This window comes from Pelobates fuscus, chromosome 6, assembly GCF_036172605.1.
Source record: "Pelobates fuscus isolate aPelFus1 chromosome 6, aPelFus1.pri, whole genome shotgun sequence".
Classification (NCBI taxonomy): Eukaryota; Metazoa; Chordata; class Amphibia; order Anura; family Pelobatidae; genus Pelobates; species Pelobates fuscus.
Window position 1 is genome coordinate 92,548,581 of NC_086322.1, and position 21,027 is coordinate 92,569,607.

At 39.1% G+C, this 21,027-nt stretch overlaps 1 protein-coding gene across 2 annotated transcripts in view; it reads right to left on the bottom strand.

Moving 5' to 3' along the window:
- The window catches only part of AASDH (aminoadipate-semialdehyde dehydrogenase), a 59,459-nt gene that overhangs the window by 38,173 nt on the left and 259 nt on the right, over positions 1-21,027 (bottom strand). Inside the window, exons 1-9 of one of the 2 annotated variants that reach the window (XM_063458037.1) lie at positions 14,868-14,969; positions 12,335-12,582; positions 10,614-10,734; positions 8,705-9,003; positions 8,061-8,253; positions 6,541-6,785; positions 6,015-6,121; positions 4,663-4,835; positions 2,936-3,128 (exon numbers count right to left, since the gene is read on the bottom strand). In XM_063458037.1, coding sequence (XP_063314107.1) covers positions 2,936-3,128; positions 4,663-4,835; positions 6,015-6,121; positions 6,541-6,785; positions 8,061-8,253; positions 8,705-9,003; positions 10,614-10,734; positions 12,335-12,582 — 1,579 coding nt within the window. In that variant the 5' untranslated portion in view covers positions 14,868-14,969. Of the gene's footprint in view, positions 1-2,935; positions 3,129-4,662; positions 4,836-6,014; positions 6,122-6,540; positions 6,786-8,060; positions 8,254-8,704; positions 9,004-10,613; positions 10,735-12,334; positions 12,583-14,867; positions 14,970-21,027 lie in introns of those variants that run through there. The other variant, XM_063458036.1, reaches the window with a different exon arrangement.

The window sequence follows — 21,027 nt, forward strand, 5'->3', positions numbered from 1 at the left end:
ACCAGGAACACACACACTCCATACTTCCACCGATACATGCAACCTACTAAGTAGCCCCCCTCGCCCATCATTCCTGAAACACAACATCCTGGCATCATACAGACCAGCCAGGGAAATAGATCGGAAGCTAGTTGGACCATTCGAGTCACAGGGGACATTACGCTACAGAGAAAGGGAGACGTCTCGCCACGATAACCCTAGAGATAAGCCTCACTGGAGTTGTCACGCTAAGTAAAAACGGCCGCATTACGGACAGGGATAACACATACGGAAGATCATACAATAGGGGGGGATATTTAATACAATATAATTTAAATTACTATTTTATTTTCATACTATTTTATTATCTTCCCTCTTATATTAGCTGTTTTGTACCATGCTAACACACTACCACCACCTATAAACAGACCCTTTTGGGCCATAACACAACACAGCACAACACACCACACTCTCACACTTATCGACAAAAATTGAAGACGCCAATCGTTTGTAAACATGCAACCTCAAGGTACTTATGGACATTAGTATGTCCACATTGATCTCGTTCTTGATGGGCTCAATTGGTTACACACGGTATTAACAGGAAACAGCATTGCAATTTCTGTTGAGGAACACTGTTACAACTGAAAAATGATATCTGATGTAAACTGAAACTGACTCTGTTTCTGAATGTAATCTCTTTATGGATATATACTGTTCTGACATTTTATTCTTGCATTCTGTTATTAATACAGGCCTGCAAGCCTAAGCTTTATCTTGTTCACACCTTAATAAAAAATGATTATTCAAAAAAAAAAAAAACAAATAACATTCTTTCATATACATTGTTCTTTGCTAGTCAGAGACACAAGTCAAGAAGGGTGGAGAGAGATCAGGAGAAGACAGGTAGATTTGCATGTCATCTGCATATAAATGATAATGGAAGCCAAAGGAGCTGATGAGTTTACCAAGGGAGGCAGTATAGATGGGGCACATTAGGGGACCAAGGACAGAACCTTGGGGAACGCCAACAGAGAGAAGTTGGGGAGAAGAGGCAGAGCCAGAGAAAGAAACACTAAAAAAGCGCAGGGAGAGTCAAGTCAACGGCGCCACCATCACCTCTACCTCGCAGCCTAGGTGTTCTCTTTGACTCAGACTTCTCCTTCACTTCTCATGTCCAGTCGATCGCTAAATCCTGCCACTTTCATCTCAAAAACATAGCTCGCATCCGCCTTTATTTAACACCAGACGCAGCTAAGGTGCTAGTTAATGCCGTTGTTCTTTCTCGCCTTGACTACTGCAATCCCCTTCTCAGTGGTCTTACGTGTTCCCAGATTGCACCGTTGCAATCTATAATGAATGCGGCGGCAAGGCTCATTTTCCTGTCCACCCGCACCTCCCCCCTCTGTCAGTCCCTACATTGGCTTCCAGTTAGATATAGGGCTCAATTTAAGATTCTGGTGCTTGCTTACAAGTCCCTACAGAATGCTGCTCCAACCTACTTATCCTCCCTAATAAACAAGTAGGTCTCGTTGAGGCCCCTGCGCTCTGCTGAAGACCTACGTCTATCCTCTGTCCGTACTCCCACATCTGATGCTCGCCTCCAAGAGTACTTATACCCTTTGTGTTACTATACCCCACTCCCTCTGACATGCAAGCTCATTGAGCAGGGCCCTCAACCCCTCTGTTCCTGTGCGTCCATTTGTCTGGTTACAATTACGTGTCTGTTAGTCTACCCATTGTACAGCGCTACGGAATTTGCTGGCGCTATATAAATAATAATATGCTGGTATATCACATGCATTACATACATGTGTTTTAAGTGGATTTTTCAAAATTTTAATGAAAAAGATATGGACCTGTCCAATTGTCCAGTTTGTTCACATTTTAAGGTCCCTATCCGTATTTTCCTCTCCCAGTTCTGAGTGAAATGCAATTTTTTGCATCTGGCACCCTATACGTATTGCTGAATTTTACACAGCTAACCCTTGAACTTGAAAGGTATACATGTCTTCACCAATTATATGCCTCTTTTAATGGGTTACTATTATTATTTTCATACATTAAACAGGGGCAGAGAGCAAAATTGAGTTGTAACAAACTTTGGTCAGAAAGGATTGTTCAGGCACTGTGTGACACACGGAGCCCCGTGTGGTATGGTGTGCTCCTCCAGTAAGCTCTTCAAGACACATTGCACAGTTGCAGCATGTCACAGATATAATAATAGTTATCGTGGTAATATTTGTTAACGTAGATTTGAGGATGTGCATCAAACATTTGTACAGGTTGTAGGCTAGAAGTGTCGTTTGGGTGAGTAGGGGGATAGGTAGAGGGTAAAGGAGAAAAAGAGGTATAGTTTCAAAGGAAGAGGTACTGCAGGAGGGAGGCAGCTAGGGTAGGGAAAGAGCCCAAAACCCTGAGATTCACAAACTGACTACATTCTCACGTTTTCTAAAATGCTGGGAGAGAATTTCAAACATGTGCTGTCAAGATTGTCCATTAAGAAATTGTCCCTGATTTTTTTTGTTTCTCTCTCTCTCTCTCTAGTGAAGGTGTTTCATCTTTTAACCAAAACTGAGAGAGGGCTCTGTGAGTCATTAGCATAATTCTACTTGGGATTTTTTTCCAGCAGCCTTGAAGGTAAAGGGACAAGTCCATATCATAGCCAACTTTTGTTCATTATATAAATTATATTTATAAAAATGTGATCACATGGAATTGCCAAGCAAATGCCTGAGAATAGTATGTGGAATGTATTCAAAAAACAAATGAGGTTTAGGGTTTGCAGTAACTTAATCTAGGTTCTTTATTCATGGATGGTGACGTGGACGCCAATGGCAAAACCTCCTAAAATTAATTTCACACGTTATACAACCTGGTAAAGTGCCCTGTAAAAATAAATTCAAAGCAGGTGATTTTTATTTTTGAAATGGTCTGAGAGGATCTCGCTCCTTACCATGCTTTGTAAAAGGCAAGGACTCTATCAGAACCAAGTCATCTGGCACAGCATAGCTCAGCAAACATGTCCGCAGCTCCTTCCATAAGGATTTCTTTTCTACGGGCTCTCTGGGTACGACAAAGAGGATTAACTGTCTGGCTTCAAACCACAATACTGCACAGGTTTCCACCTGGGCAAGGTTTTCTACTACCTGAAATTACATATCAACATAATTAAGAGAAATACTTTCACTGGAAACAATATCTGTTAAGCACAAATAGAATTATAGACTAAGATTAACAGTCAAATACAATGAAATCCTCTTGGTGTCACATGCAGAAATCTAAGTATTCCCTTGCTATGGATATTGGCCCACCAGATTTATTAAAAGGATGAAGTCCCATAGGTCATTCTGCTATCACGATCTCAACATAACCCAAGGAACCTAAACCCTCTCCAACATAAATCTATAGGAGTTCTACCCAGTTGATATTACTGTACTTGGGTATAATATGATCTCAAGATTTTATAAATGTGTTCCTCGGAAGTCACACAAACAATAACCTTTGCAGCAGGCTTCCATATGTCTTCCCTGGAAGAACCCACCAGCCCCTCCACAAGATGCCTTTCCCAATTGATGAATATAGCAGAGCACACCCCACTCAGCAGAGTGAGATGGGAGAAGACTGTAAGTAAGGGGAATAAAGCCTTTCTGGTGCAAGTCTCGCACACACAAATTAAGGTAAGGTAACATCCCTGTTTTATCCTTTTATCCAGTTGCCTGTTTTATCCTTGAAGAGCGGGCAAAGTACCTAAATTGAAGTTATCAAAATCTTTATTAGATAAGTAGGAATTAGACTGCAAATCTCAAAAGGAGGAGACTATTCCTACAATCCATAGATGGAGTTATCGCTTTATCGCCATATCTCCCAAGATCTCATACCTGGGGGAAAGAAGCAATTACACAATACCGGAGAGAGAGGAAATGGGCTCAAAGCTCAGGCAAAGCAGAGTCTAATTCTGTCCCATACTCGTAAGAAATTATGGTAGCTGGGCAGAATGATGAGGTATGGATCTAGCAAGCCAGTGAAGTACAGCTTTTAATCAAAGCATTTGCAGACAGTTTTACAATCACACTGTAATAATGTCCACGCTATCATAGTCACTCTTGAGAAAATGATGATTATTTCTATATTATTTAATATATATTCAATTTTCCAAATCGTTAAATATCACTTAAAGTGGCACTGTCACCATCTGGGAACTTAGCAGAATTCTTAAAGACCCCGATGGTGACATCACCACTGGGGTTCCAGTGGCCGGTGGCCAGGGGGAGGCAGGTAAAGTTCAGTCAGTTCTGTAGATTAAAATTGCTATTTTACTTATGTGTAATTCCTTTATTACTAACCACACTGGCTGTCACCCAATCAATACCTGGGTTGTTGTTAAAGTCATCCCCTTTATGCTCTGATTAGGATTATTCACTAAACAGTGAATGGAGAAATAACAGACATAGAATAATTAAAGGAAAGTGACAATATATAGACAAAAGACTAACATTTCTCCAGCTTCCTGGTTTATTAAACAATGCCAATTGTCTCTTGAATAATTTAATGATTAGCACCCATAGCATCGCATTATAGGCAGCATCCTTTTAACAGATTATTCTTCAACTGGCTTTAAATGGGGTTACATTCGAGGGAAGGAACATGTTTTTACGTTTAAAATGGATTTCATGCATTTACCTGCTGTACATATTCCATATTTAGCCGTTTCCCATGACGTTTGATTTGATTATCTTTCCGTCCCAACAGAAACATTTCCCCATCCTTTATGGTCACCCAGTCTCCAGTGTTTCTCAAGGTTCCATATGGCAAAACCACTTCTTCATCTAGAAAGCAGACCCGTTCTTGCCCACCTTTTGAAAGAATAAATCAACAGCAGCTTAATGGTGTTACCAAGAACGAATTTACAACTTATAAACATGGAGCTAAAGTTGCTCTGTTCTCCCATTGTTGCCTCTTTTCTTAATCTTTTATTATCTGTTCTTCTTTTCTTTATTTCTCATTTAGTTATCTTGAAAACATAAGACAAAATAGGATCTACTTTATCTTGTGAATTTTTTCTACATTTTGCAACCTTGACACAGTGTGGAGCTCAATGACAGCAAACGACAGTGTGGAGCTCAATGCCAGCTTGCCTTAAGCTCCAGTCTTTTGTCACAACTATCAAGTGTAGGAAAAATACACAAGACAAGTAGTCCCTACTTTGTCTTATGTTTTAAAGAGAACTAAATCAGAAATTAAGAAAAGCAGAACAGATTTTGAAAGAAGAGGAAACAATAAGAGAAAGGTACGTTTGAGGTGACAGAGTCGGTTTAAGATGCATTTGTCACATCGTTGTAACCGTATTGGAATATCCAAATAGGGATGCCTTGATTTATTGTCAGCACTCCATGTGTGCTGAGAGTTGTGAAGGGTAACTGGAACAAAAGACTGCATCAACGTTACCCTCGCACCATAAGCCCTTCAATAATCTGAAGTGGTTTTGATTCTGAGACTTCCCTTTTAACTAATAAAGAACCTACTGAGTAATTCAAGCATTGGCCAGTCAAAATAGAATAAGAAAGCAACCACTTCATACTATGTGCATCTGATTATCTGCACCACACCCAAACAGAGAAAGAAAAATAGAACATATATGTAAACCAATCATTTGGCAGTTTTCTAGATCAGTGGGTTTCCAACCTTTTAAGGACTGGATTTTTTTGGTCTTTTTTACCTTCATCAGGTTTTTAAAGTGAAATTTACTTGTAACCTTATGAGAAAAATATGCAACTTGTATCACTCATGCATCTAGCTATATCGACTATATTGACTTTCTATTTTTTTGGCCAGATAATCAAGTAAACACAATTTTATTTTAAATTCACAGCCCTAATGTCCGTTTGTTCAAGGCAAACATTGTGGTGGCTTTCAGCACACTAGTATGTCACAGAAAATGGTTGAAACTAGATTAACTTGGACACATGCTTGAGTTATTATAAATGTGTATACATATTCATCTGGTGGCACAGAAATCAACATTGTCCAGTTACCTAGGAATACTTGCCCTTCTCCTTTTTCAATTGCACAGTCTTCGTCATTCCGAACTTCAATTATTGTGCCATGCAATGAGGATCCTAGGGGCACCAACGGTTCATTCCTAAAAAAAAAGAACATTAATCCATACAGTTGTAACGATAGTACAGGAGTAGAACTACTAGATAAAGACACCATGAATACAGCGGTCTATTAGTATACTTTGGTGCTTGACCTAGTTTTCCATTTGGTGGTGTAATCTCCAATTCTCTGCAAAAGTGGAAGAACAACAAATAAAGAAAAAAAATGTTTTGTAGAGAACGCATGTTTTTTTTTTTTTTCTTTTCAAATATGTATACATACATACATATACATGTGTGTACATATTTTATGCATTGTGTAAATTATTAAAATATAAAAAGTACTACCTAGTATAAATATAGAAGTGCAACATGGATGTCTTTTTGTTCAAAATAACTTACAAAATGAAATATTTTAGAAAGATACTAGAAGTTAAAAAGGTAGTTTTTCTCCGTCTCTCACCCAATCTGCGTGTTTAGAAGAATTGTCTCTGGAATCTCAAAGTAAGTTGCCCAGCTGGACACTTCAGTTATGCCATACAGATTAAATATTCTAGTCTTGTTTCCGTGTTCTCTCCAGCTTCTTAGGACAGGTACTGCTGGAAATGGTTCTCCACCTAAAGCCAGAATTCTAAGAGATGTATCTCTGGACAGCACAGACGACCGAATGGAATGAGATCCGAACCTCCTCAACAAAGTTGGTGTTAGCTAAAGAAAAATAATGACGGACTCATGTACATGCAAACTGAACTGTATCCATCAAGCAATATGGTCAATAATAATACTGGAAGGGACTATTTAACCACTCCAGCTCATTGTGGTTGTTATTATACAAAGAGTTTCTGGTTGCTGTAACTATCCCCTCACTTAAAACCGTGAATAGAATAATGCAGAAGTTACATTCACTTCCATGTTATCAGGCAGGCAGGTGAGAGAGCCCTAGTTTTTCTGGTTCAGATTCAACTTTATTATTATCACTGTACAATGTATATACAGGAACAATTCAACACAGTTGTCCTATGATCAGAAATGCAATTAATAAAAAATACTATATAACAATGTACTCTTAGTGTAGGCTTTAGCAGTCTATGACCAATACCGTATTTAAGAAATAGAATCCCGTCTTCATTGATAAAGAGTTTTAATGGCCTAATAAAACTTGGACATTACACAAAGTGCCACCGATACTATACAAATTCAATAATACAACCCATAGCCCCCAATCCAAGTGAAATATCTATCCCATATAAACCACCATACCCTGAGAAATAAGTGTACCAAACTACCATACAGTTAATACATTTAGTGCAAATAAATCAATCCTTAGCAATATACCTTTATCATGTGAAGAAAAAAAAAAAAAAAAACACTTTCTAAAGGAACAGCACACAAAGCAAAAGCTCTCGTAACCAGGTTTGAATGATAAGGGTGCTTAGTGTGTCCCCTTTAATTACAAAGAGACTGATTACATCTGGCAGGTTGAAGATGGCAGCAGACTAGACATCGCCTGTCCATTGAAGAAATCTACAGCGGCTGTCTGCAGGCTCCAGAGCCAGAGCCAGCAGAAATGAGAATAGCTGCATGGAGTGTGCTCCGTGTAGCACCAATCAGTGCAGATCCAGGTGTTTCGCACTCTAATTATCAGTGATGTCATCCTAAAGCGTGTGTTGCCCCCATCTGCACTGGTCAGTGCTCCAAGAAAATCACTCTTTGTGGTTGCAGTCAAACCAAAAAGTAGGAGGGGAGGGGAAGGTATAGACACTTCCCAAAACCTCTCTCCTCACTCCTGCCATGTTTCTCTTCATCTCCTGGTGGTTTAATTTGCCAGGGACCCGTGCCACTAGTAGAGGCATACATTTCTCATCTCACAAGAAGGATACCTGTTCCCATGAAAGTGAGAGGTACACTTCAACTTAGTGTAAAACAACTCCAAAGAACATTATTAACCCCATCGCAAACCAAATGCACAGTGCTGTACTTTACCTGAAGCACTGTTACCCTATGCTGATTGAAGAGAACATCACATAGCTTAGTGGAAATCATTCTAATGGCATCAGGCACTACAAGAATGCATGCCCCGCTGGATAGGGCAAGGAACAGCTCAACAACTGATGGGTCAAATGTCAGGGATGAGGCCAGAAATAGGAGATCAGATGGCAAGATGTTAAAGATTGATCTAGAAGAAAAAAAATAAGTGTTATGAGGTAAATCTATAGCACATTAAATGTCATATGATTGCACATAGTCTTTACCAATAATGAATTAATTTAGCATACAATGCACCTTACTGCCAAATACAGACACGATATTTGGTTGCTATGAAACAGAAACGTGGGGGATTTGATAAATCTGACAGATCTGTCATTAAGCTTATCTCAGCAAGTCAATGACAAAATATGTTCCGTCTTTTCTTATTTTCTGAAATTTTTAAAGGTCACAAGTATTATATATGTTAGCATTGATGTGCCATGTACCTAGGTGCAATTCTAAGGGAGATCTTTTCAAATATTCACCAAAATCAACTATGAAATGACAATACAAAAGCACAGTTCTACAACAGAATAGAGTACAGCAATAGAGGATCAGTATGTAGATTTTATAGTAATGGTTTTTAAAAAGTAACTTACCGGAGATGTTCAATATTCGGGACTATGCATTTATGAGGAACGCTTACAATTTTGGGTGCCCCTGTTGTCCCAGAAGTATGCAGTATATAAGCTAAACATTCTTCTCGAATGTCAATGCTGTCTTTGCAGATGTCACCTTGTTTATTTTCCACAGCACTGGTTGCTTGCTTCCCACAAATTCCATTTCTCTTTCCTAAGCATGATTCCTCATAGTTTAGAACCTTAAAAAGTGTTACACCCAAGTGCTGCACTGGATTAGAATCCTGTTCAGTCCAGTCTGTGAAGTGCATCTTGAAAGCCTGTTAAACAGGTGACATGGATTATATGCATGGACTGCTAGAGTACATTGTACCACTCAATTCATTCGGGCAGCATCTTACAAATCTTTCTACATGCCACATACCTGTTCCAATGTCTTTCCGTATTTAACTTTAAAGGGGTACATGAGCCATGTACCCTGTTTTAGGTCAGAGCAACCATTGCTGTGCTGGCCATTCTCCATCCCCAATAAAAAAAAAAAATATAGCTAGAATGTTCCTCTGTTCCAGCGCTAAGGACAGGTTCTCCCACCAGCTCTATCCTCCTCCACTGATGTTACACCCCTTGCTGGAGGGTGATGGATGTAAGGCTGGTTGGAGGACATGGGCGGCACAAAGGTGGGATAACATTGTACACGTGTGCGATGTGCTGTGCATGCTGCCAATAGATGTTCAATATGCACAGAGCTGGCATATTAGCCAGCCCAGAACGCTAATTCCAGTTGGCTAATGACTCCCAGAGATGGAGTTAAACTTCCGACAGAAAAGGAGTTACACTCTGTATGTGCATCGTTTTACAGTGAAAAGCTGCACATACAGACTCCAAGCATCATAACCAGTTCAGATCAAGTGGAGTAATCCTCTAATACAGACAAATATTGTGCACATGGAAAATACATGTTTCAAATATTTCTAGACTACATACAAATCTGCTTATATGCAAAACATGTGGTATGTTTATATGGTGCTAAACTTTTTATCAAATTCCCCTCATATTGGTAGATGTTAACATAGTTATGCATACATAAAAATGCATAAATACATTTATTTAGCGCACACTGATTTCTACGTTTTAAAGGGACATTTTAAAAGGGGATTAAAAGGCACACTCTGAATCTATAAAGCACTTTAGCTTGTTGAAAAGCTTTATGTGCAAAAAGTGTGTCCTGTTTTCTTCATTTTACAAAAGGTGCTGATTTCAGTTTGCCACTTTTATTACTTAACCTTGTTACAACCCCTTGGCTTTCAAGCAGACAACCGGTCCTATTACTGTATGATTTGTTCAGCTCAGTGGTGCCAACTTCAAGAGGCAGCAATTGCAAAGAGCACCTGTCTTGCAAATAATATTAAAGTGTTTAAACAGGAAAGGTACGTTCTCAAGTACGGTTTTCAAGTAAGTTCAGGGAACTTCTCATTGAGCTGTATTGGGAAGTTTGAGATTGGACAGCGACAAAGTCTGGGCTGTGGATGAAGGGGAGGGCTTGCAAAGGCATCAGACAAGAGAACTGCAGCTATTGCAAGCTATTTTTAGATATATCCCAAAGTTAGAAAATGCATAATTTGGGGTATATCTACTACATATCTACAGGGGTATATCTACAGTGATTTTTTTTAAACGGAACTGTACTTTTTTTTGTATTTGGGCACTAAGTGTCCCTTTAAACAATTCACTCTCTACGCAGTGCTTCCCATTTAAAACTGATCTACCACTAGGGGTGAGGGTCCTTATTACATTTCAAAAGTTATTGGAAGTGCACAGAATTTCCATAGCAATATAGTTTTAGGTACTTTTTCCATAAATAAATAATAATAAATAATAAGCTGAGACTGTCAGTTTCAGTAAAAATATATGTAACCAATATCCCACCAACCTTCACTTTGTTGTTTTCTACCAGGATGAAGTTCAGTTTACACCGTTCCATAAGTGAAGAAGTGAAATGAGATGGAGAGCCTGGATCTATCGGGCAGTATGCAGCAGGAACACAAAGAATACTATAAATAAAAGAGTACAAATCCATAACCATATATAAAATGTCACACATAGAGTAAAGCTCTGGCATGTTTGAGGATTTTTTGTTGTGAAGATCACCTCTCAAATGAAGCTAATGATATTATTTTATGGATTCCATGAACATGGCATAAAAAAAACTGTTATTGCGTACTAAACTATACAACACAAACTACGGAAAATGTACACTTAAAAAAATATATATTCACAAAACGTCTTTCAGTAATACTTTCAAGTAAATGACAAATAATTATTCCACTTAGAAATGCATGCATATAAAATAGTTTAAAAAAACTACACAAAACAAAACAAAACCAAAATGTAAAAAATTTAAATCTTAACAATTTTCGATCGCTTTCAGAACCTGCAAGAGTAGTTAGTACATGCATGTGATAGATAAACTGCATTTTGTGTTTATTCAAGGAGATTTTTAAATTCTTTTATAGCAGTGACTTAAAAAATGTTGTGCCCTCTGGTTTTTATCGCCTATCCTGCTTCCAAGAAGACCACAATAAGAGCATGTACAAAGATTATATATGCAGAAATGTACACTCCTTGCCGGACTGAATTTATTCAGGGTGTAAGGGAACACAGCAGCGATTCTCGTGAAAACGTGCTAAGATATAAGCAAATACTAAATTTTCACCAGAGTTTAACAAACCCATATACAAAACAACTAGCATCAAGTGATCGCATCATACACCGTTCACCCTTCACTTGGTCCCTAGAAAAATTACAATCTCTTGAATTTCATGATAAAGCAGACTATATAGAACAAGCATGTCAAACTTGCGACCCGCAATGAGTATATTTGTGGCCCACCTGTCCTGTGGCCACTTTGTGCTGTAGCTGCGACCAGTCGCAAGACAGGTAAGATATTTCCTGTCTGATTCCAGTTCTTTTCTAAATAAACCTACGTGTCTATGAAAACTGAAGTTTTAGGTTTTTTTTGAGGCCCACAAGAAGTTAAACCATGTTTTCGTGGCCCGTGTTGGCCTTTGAGTTTGACATGCTTGATGTAGAATATTAATATATTCTGATCTTACTGGCAACCAAACATTGTGTGTACAAGGAGCATACACAAAGCATGAAAAGCTTCATTTATATTAATTTAACTAAGGTTTACTTTACTGGGTCACCGGGTCCCATTAACTGATTACATGTCATTCTACACCCTTGATAACGGACTTTAGTAAGCAGCGCAATGTGAACACATTCTGCTTTGTCCTCGTTTGTGTTTCTAATAGCACCTAGAAGGTATATCATTCTGCAATACTTTGCATTACTTTCCCTACTGTAGGAATGATCCTCTTACCCTCTATCCGTGGATCCCTTTTTATGTCAACATTTTGTGTTGGTGTAATTAATTTTTCCAGCAATGTATGATGTACGTATGGACAAATGGCAGATGATCCTTAAACAAACTGATTTGGCAAGAAATTGTGTTTAAGGCAATGAAATAATAAGGTTAGATGACAACAATTATAATTTAAAATCTAACCTTTTTAACTAAAAAGAAGAATGAAGTTTGCAAATGAAAATAGGTAAAGATATAAATCTGGTCAAATAAACAGCTGCTCTTACCCCATAATCCAGCATGGTAAGTGTATTCCTGGATGGCAGTAAAGACCGATTCTGCATGTTTCAGTATCTAAGCAGTGCAACTTCAGGAATGCTGTTAGCTCTCCAGACACTGTCGTCAGCTCTCTATAGGTGAGGAATAAAGGCTGTTGTTTGATGGGGTGAAAGCACACTGCATGTCTGTCTTCATGTTGTGCAGCAGCCTTTAACACCATCTCATGGAGTGTGCAATGGGAAGAAGCAGCTGCCATCTAAAATAATTTAAAAAAAAAAACAGGTTATGGATGAAATTGACATCTGTAGATACAAAGTTTACTACTCAAAGAATTACATAAGCCTTAACCTTCACAACTACATGATAAACCTGAAAAGTAAACATCTGTAAGGCACGTACTAGTTATGATCACTATTGAGTTGTTTCCACACACAGCCACACTAAGCTAGTAAAAGAATAACCATTAACACTAGAAACACAACAAAAAACAAATCATGTTTGGGGAAAATTATGTTATAAAAACAGAAGACAAGTTTGTCTGTGAATTGCTTGTGCTGCATAGACTGGGAACTTCCCTACCCTACAGCTCGTAATAAAGCTTATACAGTAAAAAGAATCTCTTTATTTGACATCTGACATTCACCAGTGATTATTACATATGTATTACTTGTCATGCAATTTCCTAAAACCATGTGCTATACATTATTTTGCATAACATACTAGAATTTTGTTTTAATGACATAAGGGATTTCTACACAGGGGGAGTATTAGCAATGAGGGTGTTTTCCCCCCCAATTGCTCATCTACTGTACTTGTATAATATACTCTCACACATGCATATAGAAGAGTACCGCACAGATTTGGGCTCCTGGTGGATTATGTGCCAGGAGTTGAAGATGGCGATGCCCATGGGGGAAATATGCAAAGGCCCCAGAAGGTGACAGAGCTTCGTTAATTTTAAATATTTACCTTAAAAGAAGACATGTAAATAAACTTAGAGCAACTCAATTCTGCAAAGCTAGATGATTGGCATTATCAAAACTTAGTTGGAATCACATGTTGTTAACTCTTATGCTAGCCTAATGGCAAGTAAATATACAAACTATGAATTACGTAACTCCTTATGAACCAATGACAGAACATCAAAATGTAATATCCCACTTTAATAGGTAAAGTAACAGGTGTGTACACAGCTGCTAATGCTAAGCAGCACATTACACACTTGCACATGATCTTTTGGGACTAGACAGTCATGAGAGCATTCAGGGGCAGAATGCAAAGCAAGCCAGGCCAGGTGCACATAGTATCCTGTGCATGAAATATTATAAAACATTACAATGCATTGCCTTCATATGAACATATATTAACCCCTTCATGACAAGCATATGCATTTTACTTTATTGCCACTTATGTCGTTGGTAAAGGCCTATTTTGTTTTAACACTTCCAAATATTTATTTGAAGAGAAGAAGAATAAGCCCACCCCCTCTGACCCAGATCACTATACCTCAATTAAGTGGTCTGGGTGCAGTGGTCCTGTAGAAACTGCAATGTAGAGTTAACCCCTTAAGGACACTATATGTCTGTTTAACCATAAGTTACCTCTTGTCTACCTCTTTTGTAGCACCCACACATATATATAATTTTCTGGAAAAAATAGGGTTTTTATTATCAAATATTTATATATGAAACATAATTTAAGAATTACTAAAATTATTTTAAAACGGTGTTAGAAATAAAGAAATGTTATTTTCTAAGTTTTGACTTCCATTTTAACTGTAAAACTGGTAAATGTGTATCTTAGCGTATTTTATTATTTGCCGTTTACTTCAGGTGTGATTTAAGCAAAATAACTAACTCATATAGTATTTGTCTTACCTAGAATATGGGGGTAAAAGTGTATTTTAGCTTTTACTATTTCGAGTTAGTTATTTTGCTTATTGTGCCACTTAATCACACCTGAACGAAACGGCAAATAATAAAATACGCTAAAATACACTTTTACCATAAAAGTCATAATATTGTTAGATTGTACTGCAATAAAACATACATATATGTATGTTGTGATGTCCCACGAGTACAACAATGTACCCCATGTACAGGTTTCATTGTTTTTTGGAAAGTGGTCAAACACAGGGCTTGCCCATTTCAGAGTGATTTCATATTTTTTTTAACAGTACTATGTACAATGTGGGCAGTTCACAACAATTCATTGGTACATGAATTGCTACACACTACAGAATAAATTGCACAGTAGACAAAATTGCTTGGGGTTAAATTTAATGAACAGTACAATTATTCGACCATATAAGCGCAGAGCAGTATATATTGCATATTAATGCATTAGCTAACAGTTACATGATGCTTCTGCACGTTTGCAGCTGTCATACACAAAGTGCCCTTCACAAAACATGTTCCTCTCTGAGCCCACTAGCAACCTGTACTCCTTCAATAGGGCATCCCAACATACAACACCCCCACGCCCCTGTTTCCATTATCTCCCTGAGTTCTTTAAACAGAACATCACAAAACATGCACTCACTGTCAATGGAATGTAAAGCCTGGGTTAAGTCCGTTAATCAAATCCACCCCCAGGAAGGGAAACTAGAACCAGGGAGAAAGGTTCCGTCTGTGTCAGTCAGTGTTAATGTATTGCCAATCGCTGCCTAAACTAGGAACAATACAAAATGAATGTTATATCACAATGGTAAACTCAGTGCAAGCTAGTAAGTGTTCAGAAAATGTAGGAGACATGAAAGTGACAGAAGATGAAATTATCTTATTCATTAAAGTTGAAACAAACCTATGTAAATGATATATCTGTATCTGATATATCTGAGGAGAGTTGCAACATTCCAATCTTTAAACATGCCTACATGCTATAACAATAAATGTCATGATTAATTACACAAATGTAAACACATTTGGCATTAAATGAACACGCAAAAGCACCATAACAACTACAGCTCGCTGTATAGCACAAGGGCTGGTCTTCTTACATAGAGTGTGCCAGGTGCTACGCTCCGCCTCAGCTTCTTCCTATGAATAGCAGCTTTTGTTAGCTCTCCTGAGCTAAGCCAGGGCTAGCTCATTAGGTGAGAGCATTAGCTGACTGCACAGAACATCACAAAACATGCACTGTCAATGGAATGTAAAGTCTGTGTGTACAGCCAATGAGCTGAGCTCTGCAGGGCTCAGGTAGAAGATTTATGGTTGGCCATAGGAATTATCTAAAGTGGGCAACAGTGCCTGGGGGACCGTAGTGGTTATGGTGCTTGGAGTGTTCATTTATTTTTGTTTTGATTTTGAATACTTAAAGGGACACTCCAGGCATTGGAGTGGTCTGGGTGCCAACTCCCACTACCCTTAAAGGACCACTATAGTGCCAGGAAAACATACTTTTTTCCTGGCTCTATAGGGTTTCTAGGTCCCCCCCTAGGTCACAGTGAGAAGCGCGGAAGCGCCTCTAGCGGCTGTCAATGAGACAGCCACTAGAGGCTGGATTAACCCTATTATAAACATAGCAGTTTCTCTGAAACTGCTATGTTTATAGAAGAAAGGGTTAATCCTAGCTGGACCTGGCACCCAGACCACTTCATTAAGCTGAAGTGGTCTGGGTGCCTATAGTGGTCCTTTAACCCTGCAAGTGTAATTAGTGCAGTTTTTCATAAACTGCACTAATTGCCTAACAGGTTTAAGTCCTCCTCTAGTGGCTGTCTATGAGACAGCCACAAGAGGAGCTTCTGGATTCTTTAAACACTTTTAGTGTTTTAAGAGATGCTGGACGTCCTCACGCAATGCATGAGGACCTCCAGCGTCGCCGGAATCCCCATAGGAAAGCAGTGAATAATGCTTTCCTATGGGGCGGTGTAATGCACGCGCAGCAATTGCTGCGCAGGCGCATTGGCAGAGCCTGACCCAGCGCCGAGGGACATCGGCGCTGGATACAGGTAAGTCACTGAAGGGAGGTGGGAGAGAGAGGGGACCTGCAGTGCCAGGAAAACGGTTTGTTTTCCTGGCACTGGAGAGTCCCTTTAACCAGTGATTTGAAGGGGTTAAAAGAATACTATGCATCAAAACCACTTAATCCTAATGAAGTGGTTTTGTTGACTAAACCCTTTCCCTTTTCAGTGGAAATGTAAAACATTGCTGTTTCAGAGAAATGCAATGTTAGCATTTTGACAAGAACACAGGTCTAGTGAATGTCAGATTGCCTATGGCGTTATTTACTCAAGTGAGAACTGTAGTGAATTAAAAAGTGAATTTCAAATTTACATTTAAAATAGTCAAAGTGGAAAAAATCTCTTAGTCTGCTATGCTTCTAGTTCGACTATTTTGGCCTCAGATTTAAAATTGTATTTGAATCACTTTTTCCTCTCGACAAATCTCACTTTAGTTTAACCCTGATATAATCTTGAAGCGAGCATTGGTGTTACATTAGAGCTGCTAACATACATTTAACCTAGTGGGGAGGATAGTGAACCATTGTAGTAGCAATTCTTTACAGCACATTTAGATATTTTATACAAAACCTATGCAACGTTCACTTTACATGTTTTTAATTAAATTAGAAAAAAATACAGATGTCTTTTCTTGCGATCTATGCTTTATGGTTCTTATTTAAACGTCTTATGTCTTTCTTGTTAACTCACACGCATAATATTAAAAACACGGTCAACACCCCTACCACACTACATACAGAGTCAGGGAATTAGAATGATGACCATTAAAGTGGTCAAGAACGGTATAATATAATGTAATATAACGAGTTGTGCTCAAACGTTTGCATACCCTTGGAGAATTAGTAATATATGTACCATTTTTAAAGAAAACTTGAGTGAGCAGGCAAAATACATTTCTTGTATTTCTTATGGGATTCATATTCAGCTGTAGGTTATAACAGAATGGTACAATCATAAAACAAAACATGGCAACAAAGAAAAAAATTAAATGACCCATGTTCAAAAGTCGGCATATCCTTAGTTCTTAATATTTGTGTTTTGCCCCCTTTAGCATCAATGACATCATTCACAGTGGGGATGGTATTATTTTCACTATAGGCATTGTTGACCCTTTTCCAAACATAGTGCTTATGGTTGTGACCATAAAGCTCTATTTTGGTCTTGTCACTCCAAATTACAGTGTGCCAGAAGCTGTGAGTCGTGTCAAGGTGTTGTCGGGCATATTATAACACGGCTTTTTTGTGGCATTGATGCAGTAAAGGCTTCTTTCTGGCAACTCAACCATGCAACTCAGTTTTCGTCAAGTATCGATCGTATTGTGCTCTTTGATACAAGCATACCGTCTTTTTCCAGAGCAGCCTGTATTTCTCCTAAGGTTACCTGTGGATTTTTCTTTGTATCACGAACAATTCTTCTGGCAGTCGTGGCTGAAATCTTTCTTGGTCTACCTGACCTTGGCTTGGTATCAAGAGATCCCAGAATCTTCCACTTCTTAATATGTGATTGAACAGTACTGACTGGCATTTGCAAGGCTTTGGATATCTTTTTATATCCTTTTCCATCTTTATAAAGTTCCATTACCATGTTGCGCAGGACTTTTGACAGTTCTTTTCTGCTCCCCATGGCTCAGTATCTAGCCTGCTCAGTGCATCCACGTGAGAGCTAACAAACTCACTGACTATTTATGCACAGACACAAATTGCAATTTAAAAAGCCACAGGTGTGGGAAACCTTTAATTGCCATTTTAACCTGTGTATGTCATCTTGTGTGTCTGTAAAAGGCCAAACATTCAAGGGTATGTAAACTTTTGATTAGGGCCGTTGATTTCTGTTATCATTATGAAAAGGAGCCAAACAACTATGTGATGATAAATGACTTTATATGGTCACTATCCTTCAATAAAATTAAACATTTTTGCATGATCGATGCCAAAATGTTACAATTTCTGCCAGTGTATGAAAACTTTTGAACACAACTGTATCTGTCCCTCACACCATGCTCTTCCTGCTGGTCCACTTCAGCTACTGAGGCTTTAGCTGCATGGAAGTACAACATTAAACTCTATGGTGGATCCCACAAGATTCTCCATAGACAGAGCCTTTGTCCCTACAGCCATCACTAGTAATGGCGTCTGGATTGACAAGGCTTGACAAAAGGTAGCTCTGCCTTTTTGTCAAGCGTAGGAGAAATACTAAGACAAAGTAGTCCCTACTTTTCTCAGTATATAGTTTTACTGTGTTGAGATTTCAGTGAAATTCCAACTCAGTCAATGTGAATATTTCATAATTATTTTATCTTCATGAAGTAAAAAGGGGTTTACAGAGCTGCTTCATAATTATGGACTGCATCTTCCTTGTGCAGAATTACAGTCTCTTGTAAGAGGCTGCAATACAGCCAAACACAGGAGATGGCTCATATCTGACTGGGTGACAGGATCTCAGCTGGCAAAATCTGTCCTATTGGTTCACAAAAATTAAGAAGGGTAAGAAAATAAACTGATAGTCAGTGATACTAAGTTTCTTCTCTTTGATTGGTTGAAAAGAAGTGATGAGTAAATGAGGTGTCTGTCTCCTTTGATTGGGTAAGAGAATAGAAACTTAGAAGATATTCTCCACTCTGATTGGTTGGCAGAATGTGTACTGGTTGACAGAATGTGTACTGCATGTGGTTGACTGAAGTCTGTTTTGTCTGTGGAGCACAGTATGTATACAATGGGTATAGGAGGTGGGTATAGCCTCAACTCTGAAAGCATTTTAATTTCTGTTATTATCATACCATAACTCATCTAGCTCTGCCCATATTCTCCTAGACCCCAGTTACTTCCACCTGTGACCTAGAAGGTGTGTATATATTGTAAATAATATACCTACTCTGTAACATGTACGTGATATATGTAGTACGTTGGATTCATGTGGAATGAGTAAGCAGTTTAAGCCTGCATATAATGGATGTGATTAAAGGACCACTATAGTGCCAGGAAAACATACTAGTTTTCCTGGCACTATAGGGTCTCTAGGTCCCCCCCACCCTCAGGGCTCCCCTCCCCGGCTCTAGGGGATGGAAGGGTTAAATCTTACCTGTTTTCCCCAGCCGGGCTCCCTCGGCGTGGGGAACTCTCCTGAATGTGCATGCGCGGCAATTTAATGCTTTCCTATGGACGCTGGCGTCTTTTCATTGTGAAAATCACAGTGAGAAGCGCGGAAGCGCCTCTAGCGGCTGTCAATGAGACAGCCACTAGAGGCTGGATTAACCCTCAGTGAAACATAGCAGGGTGGTAGTTACAAATCTATGATGTTTTACATAATGCAATCAATTAAAGGGCTAACTAACATTGAACCAGGTAAACCCACACCTATAGAGAGCCGAGCTCCCCGTCAGATGGAGTTGACTGCAGAAACACCTCCGGTGTGGACTATAGAAGGCTAAAAGGTTTTACCATTCCCGGGTTACACTTGTAAAGTTCCTGGCCTGCTGCACTGGTCCTCATAGGTTCCACGGAGTCCTAGTGGACACTCAAAGCCAACAACAGTACCTTTGCTTCGTTCATGTATGCTTTTCTTTGCCATTAAAGGACCACTCTAGGCACCCAGACCACTTCAGCTTAATGAAGTGGTCTGGGTGCCAGGTCCCTCTAGGATTAACCCTTTTTTTTTTATAAACATAGCAGTTTCAGAGAAACTGCTATGTTTATAATAGGGTTAATCCAGCCTCCAAATCCTCTAGTGGCTGTCTCATTGACAGCCGCTAGAGGCGCTTGCGTGATTCTCACTGTGAAAATCACAGTGAGAGCACGCAAGCGTCCATATGAAAGCATTGACTAAACCGGCTGAATGCGCGCGCAGCTCTTGCCGCGCATGCACATTCAGCCGAAAGGGAGGATTGGAGGCGGAGAGCTCCCCGCCCGGCGCTGAAATAAAGGTAAATTTTAACCCTTTCCTCATCCCAGAGCCTGGCGGGAGGGGGTCCCTGAGGGTGGGGGCACCCTTAGGGCACTGTAGTGCCAGGAAAACGAGTATGTTTTCCTGGCACTATAGTGGTCCTTTAAGGACGATGAGGGTGTGCGCCATGTGCCAGCGATATTGGATATGGTGCATTCTAAGTAAGGACGTGATCTTCCATAAACAAGGGTACCTCCCGAGAGATCTGCGTAAAAGGTGAGTTGCATGGATTCAAAGGTAAGGAAGGGTCCTTAATGGCTCCTAAGGCCTTGTCTCTATCACTCTGGAAGCGGTCTGGAGATCCGTCACTTATTAGAGGGTTAAACCATAGCATGTCCACCTCCCTTGTACAATTACTTAGAGCTCCCACCCTCCACTGATGGTGGAGAGCAAGCTAGGTTAGGGTTAAAGTCTTGGATTTTTAACAAGAGTTAAAGCACTGCTCTCCAGTGGTAAGCATTCCAACCCTATCACAGAGCCTTATCCATTGTTTCCACATTAGAAATGTTATATAGTCCATTTCTTATTGGTTTAAATCTGCACCAGCACTGTAGCCTACTGCATCGGTTCACAGCTGTATCCAATTGCCACAGAAATGCACTTACATCTTACACATGCCATCACGTTGACATAAGTAGATGACAATAAACCTTATTCTCCTGACTGATTAATAAAAAGAAAACACGATTTTGATTTTGTAAGATAATTCCAATTCAAATTGATTTAAGTAGTTATGAAAGTACTTCATAATACGTGTGTATATTTTATAATATAACACAAAAACAAATTCACTCAATTTGC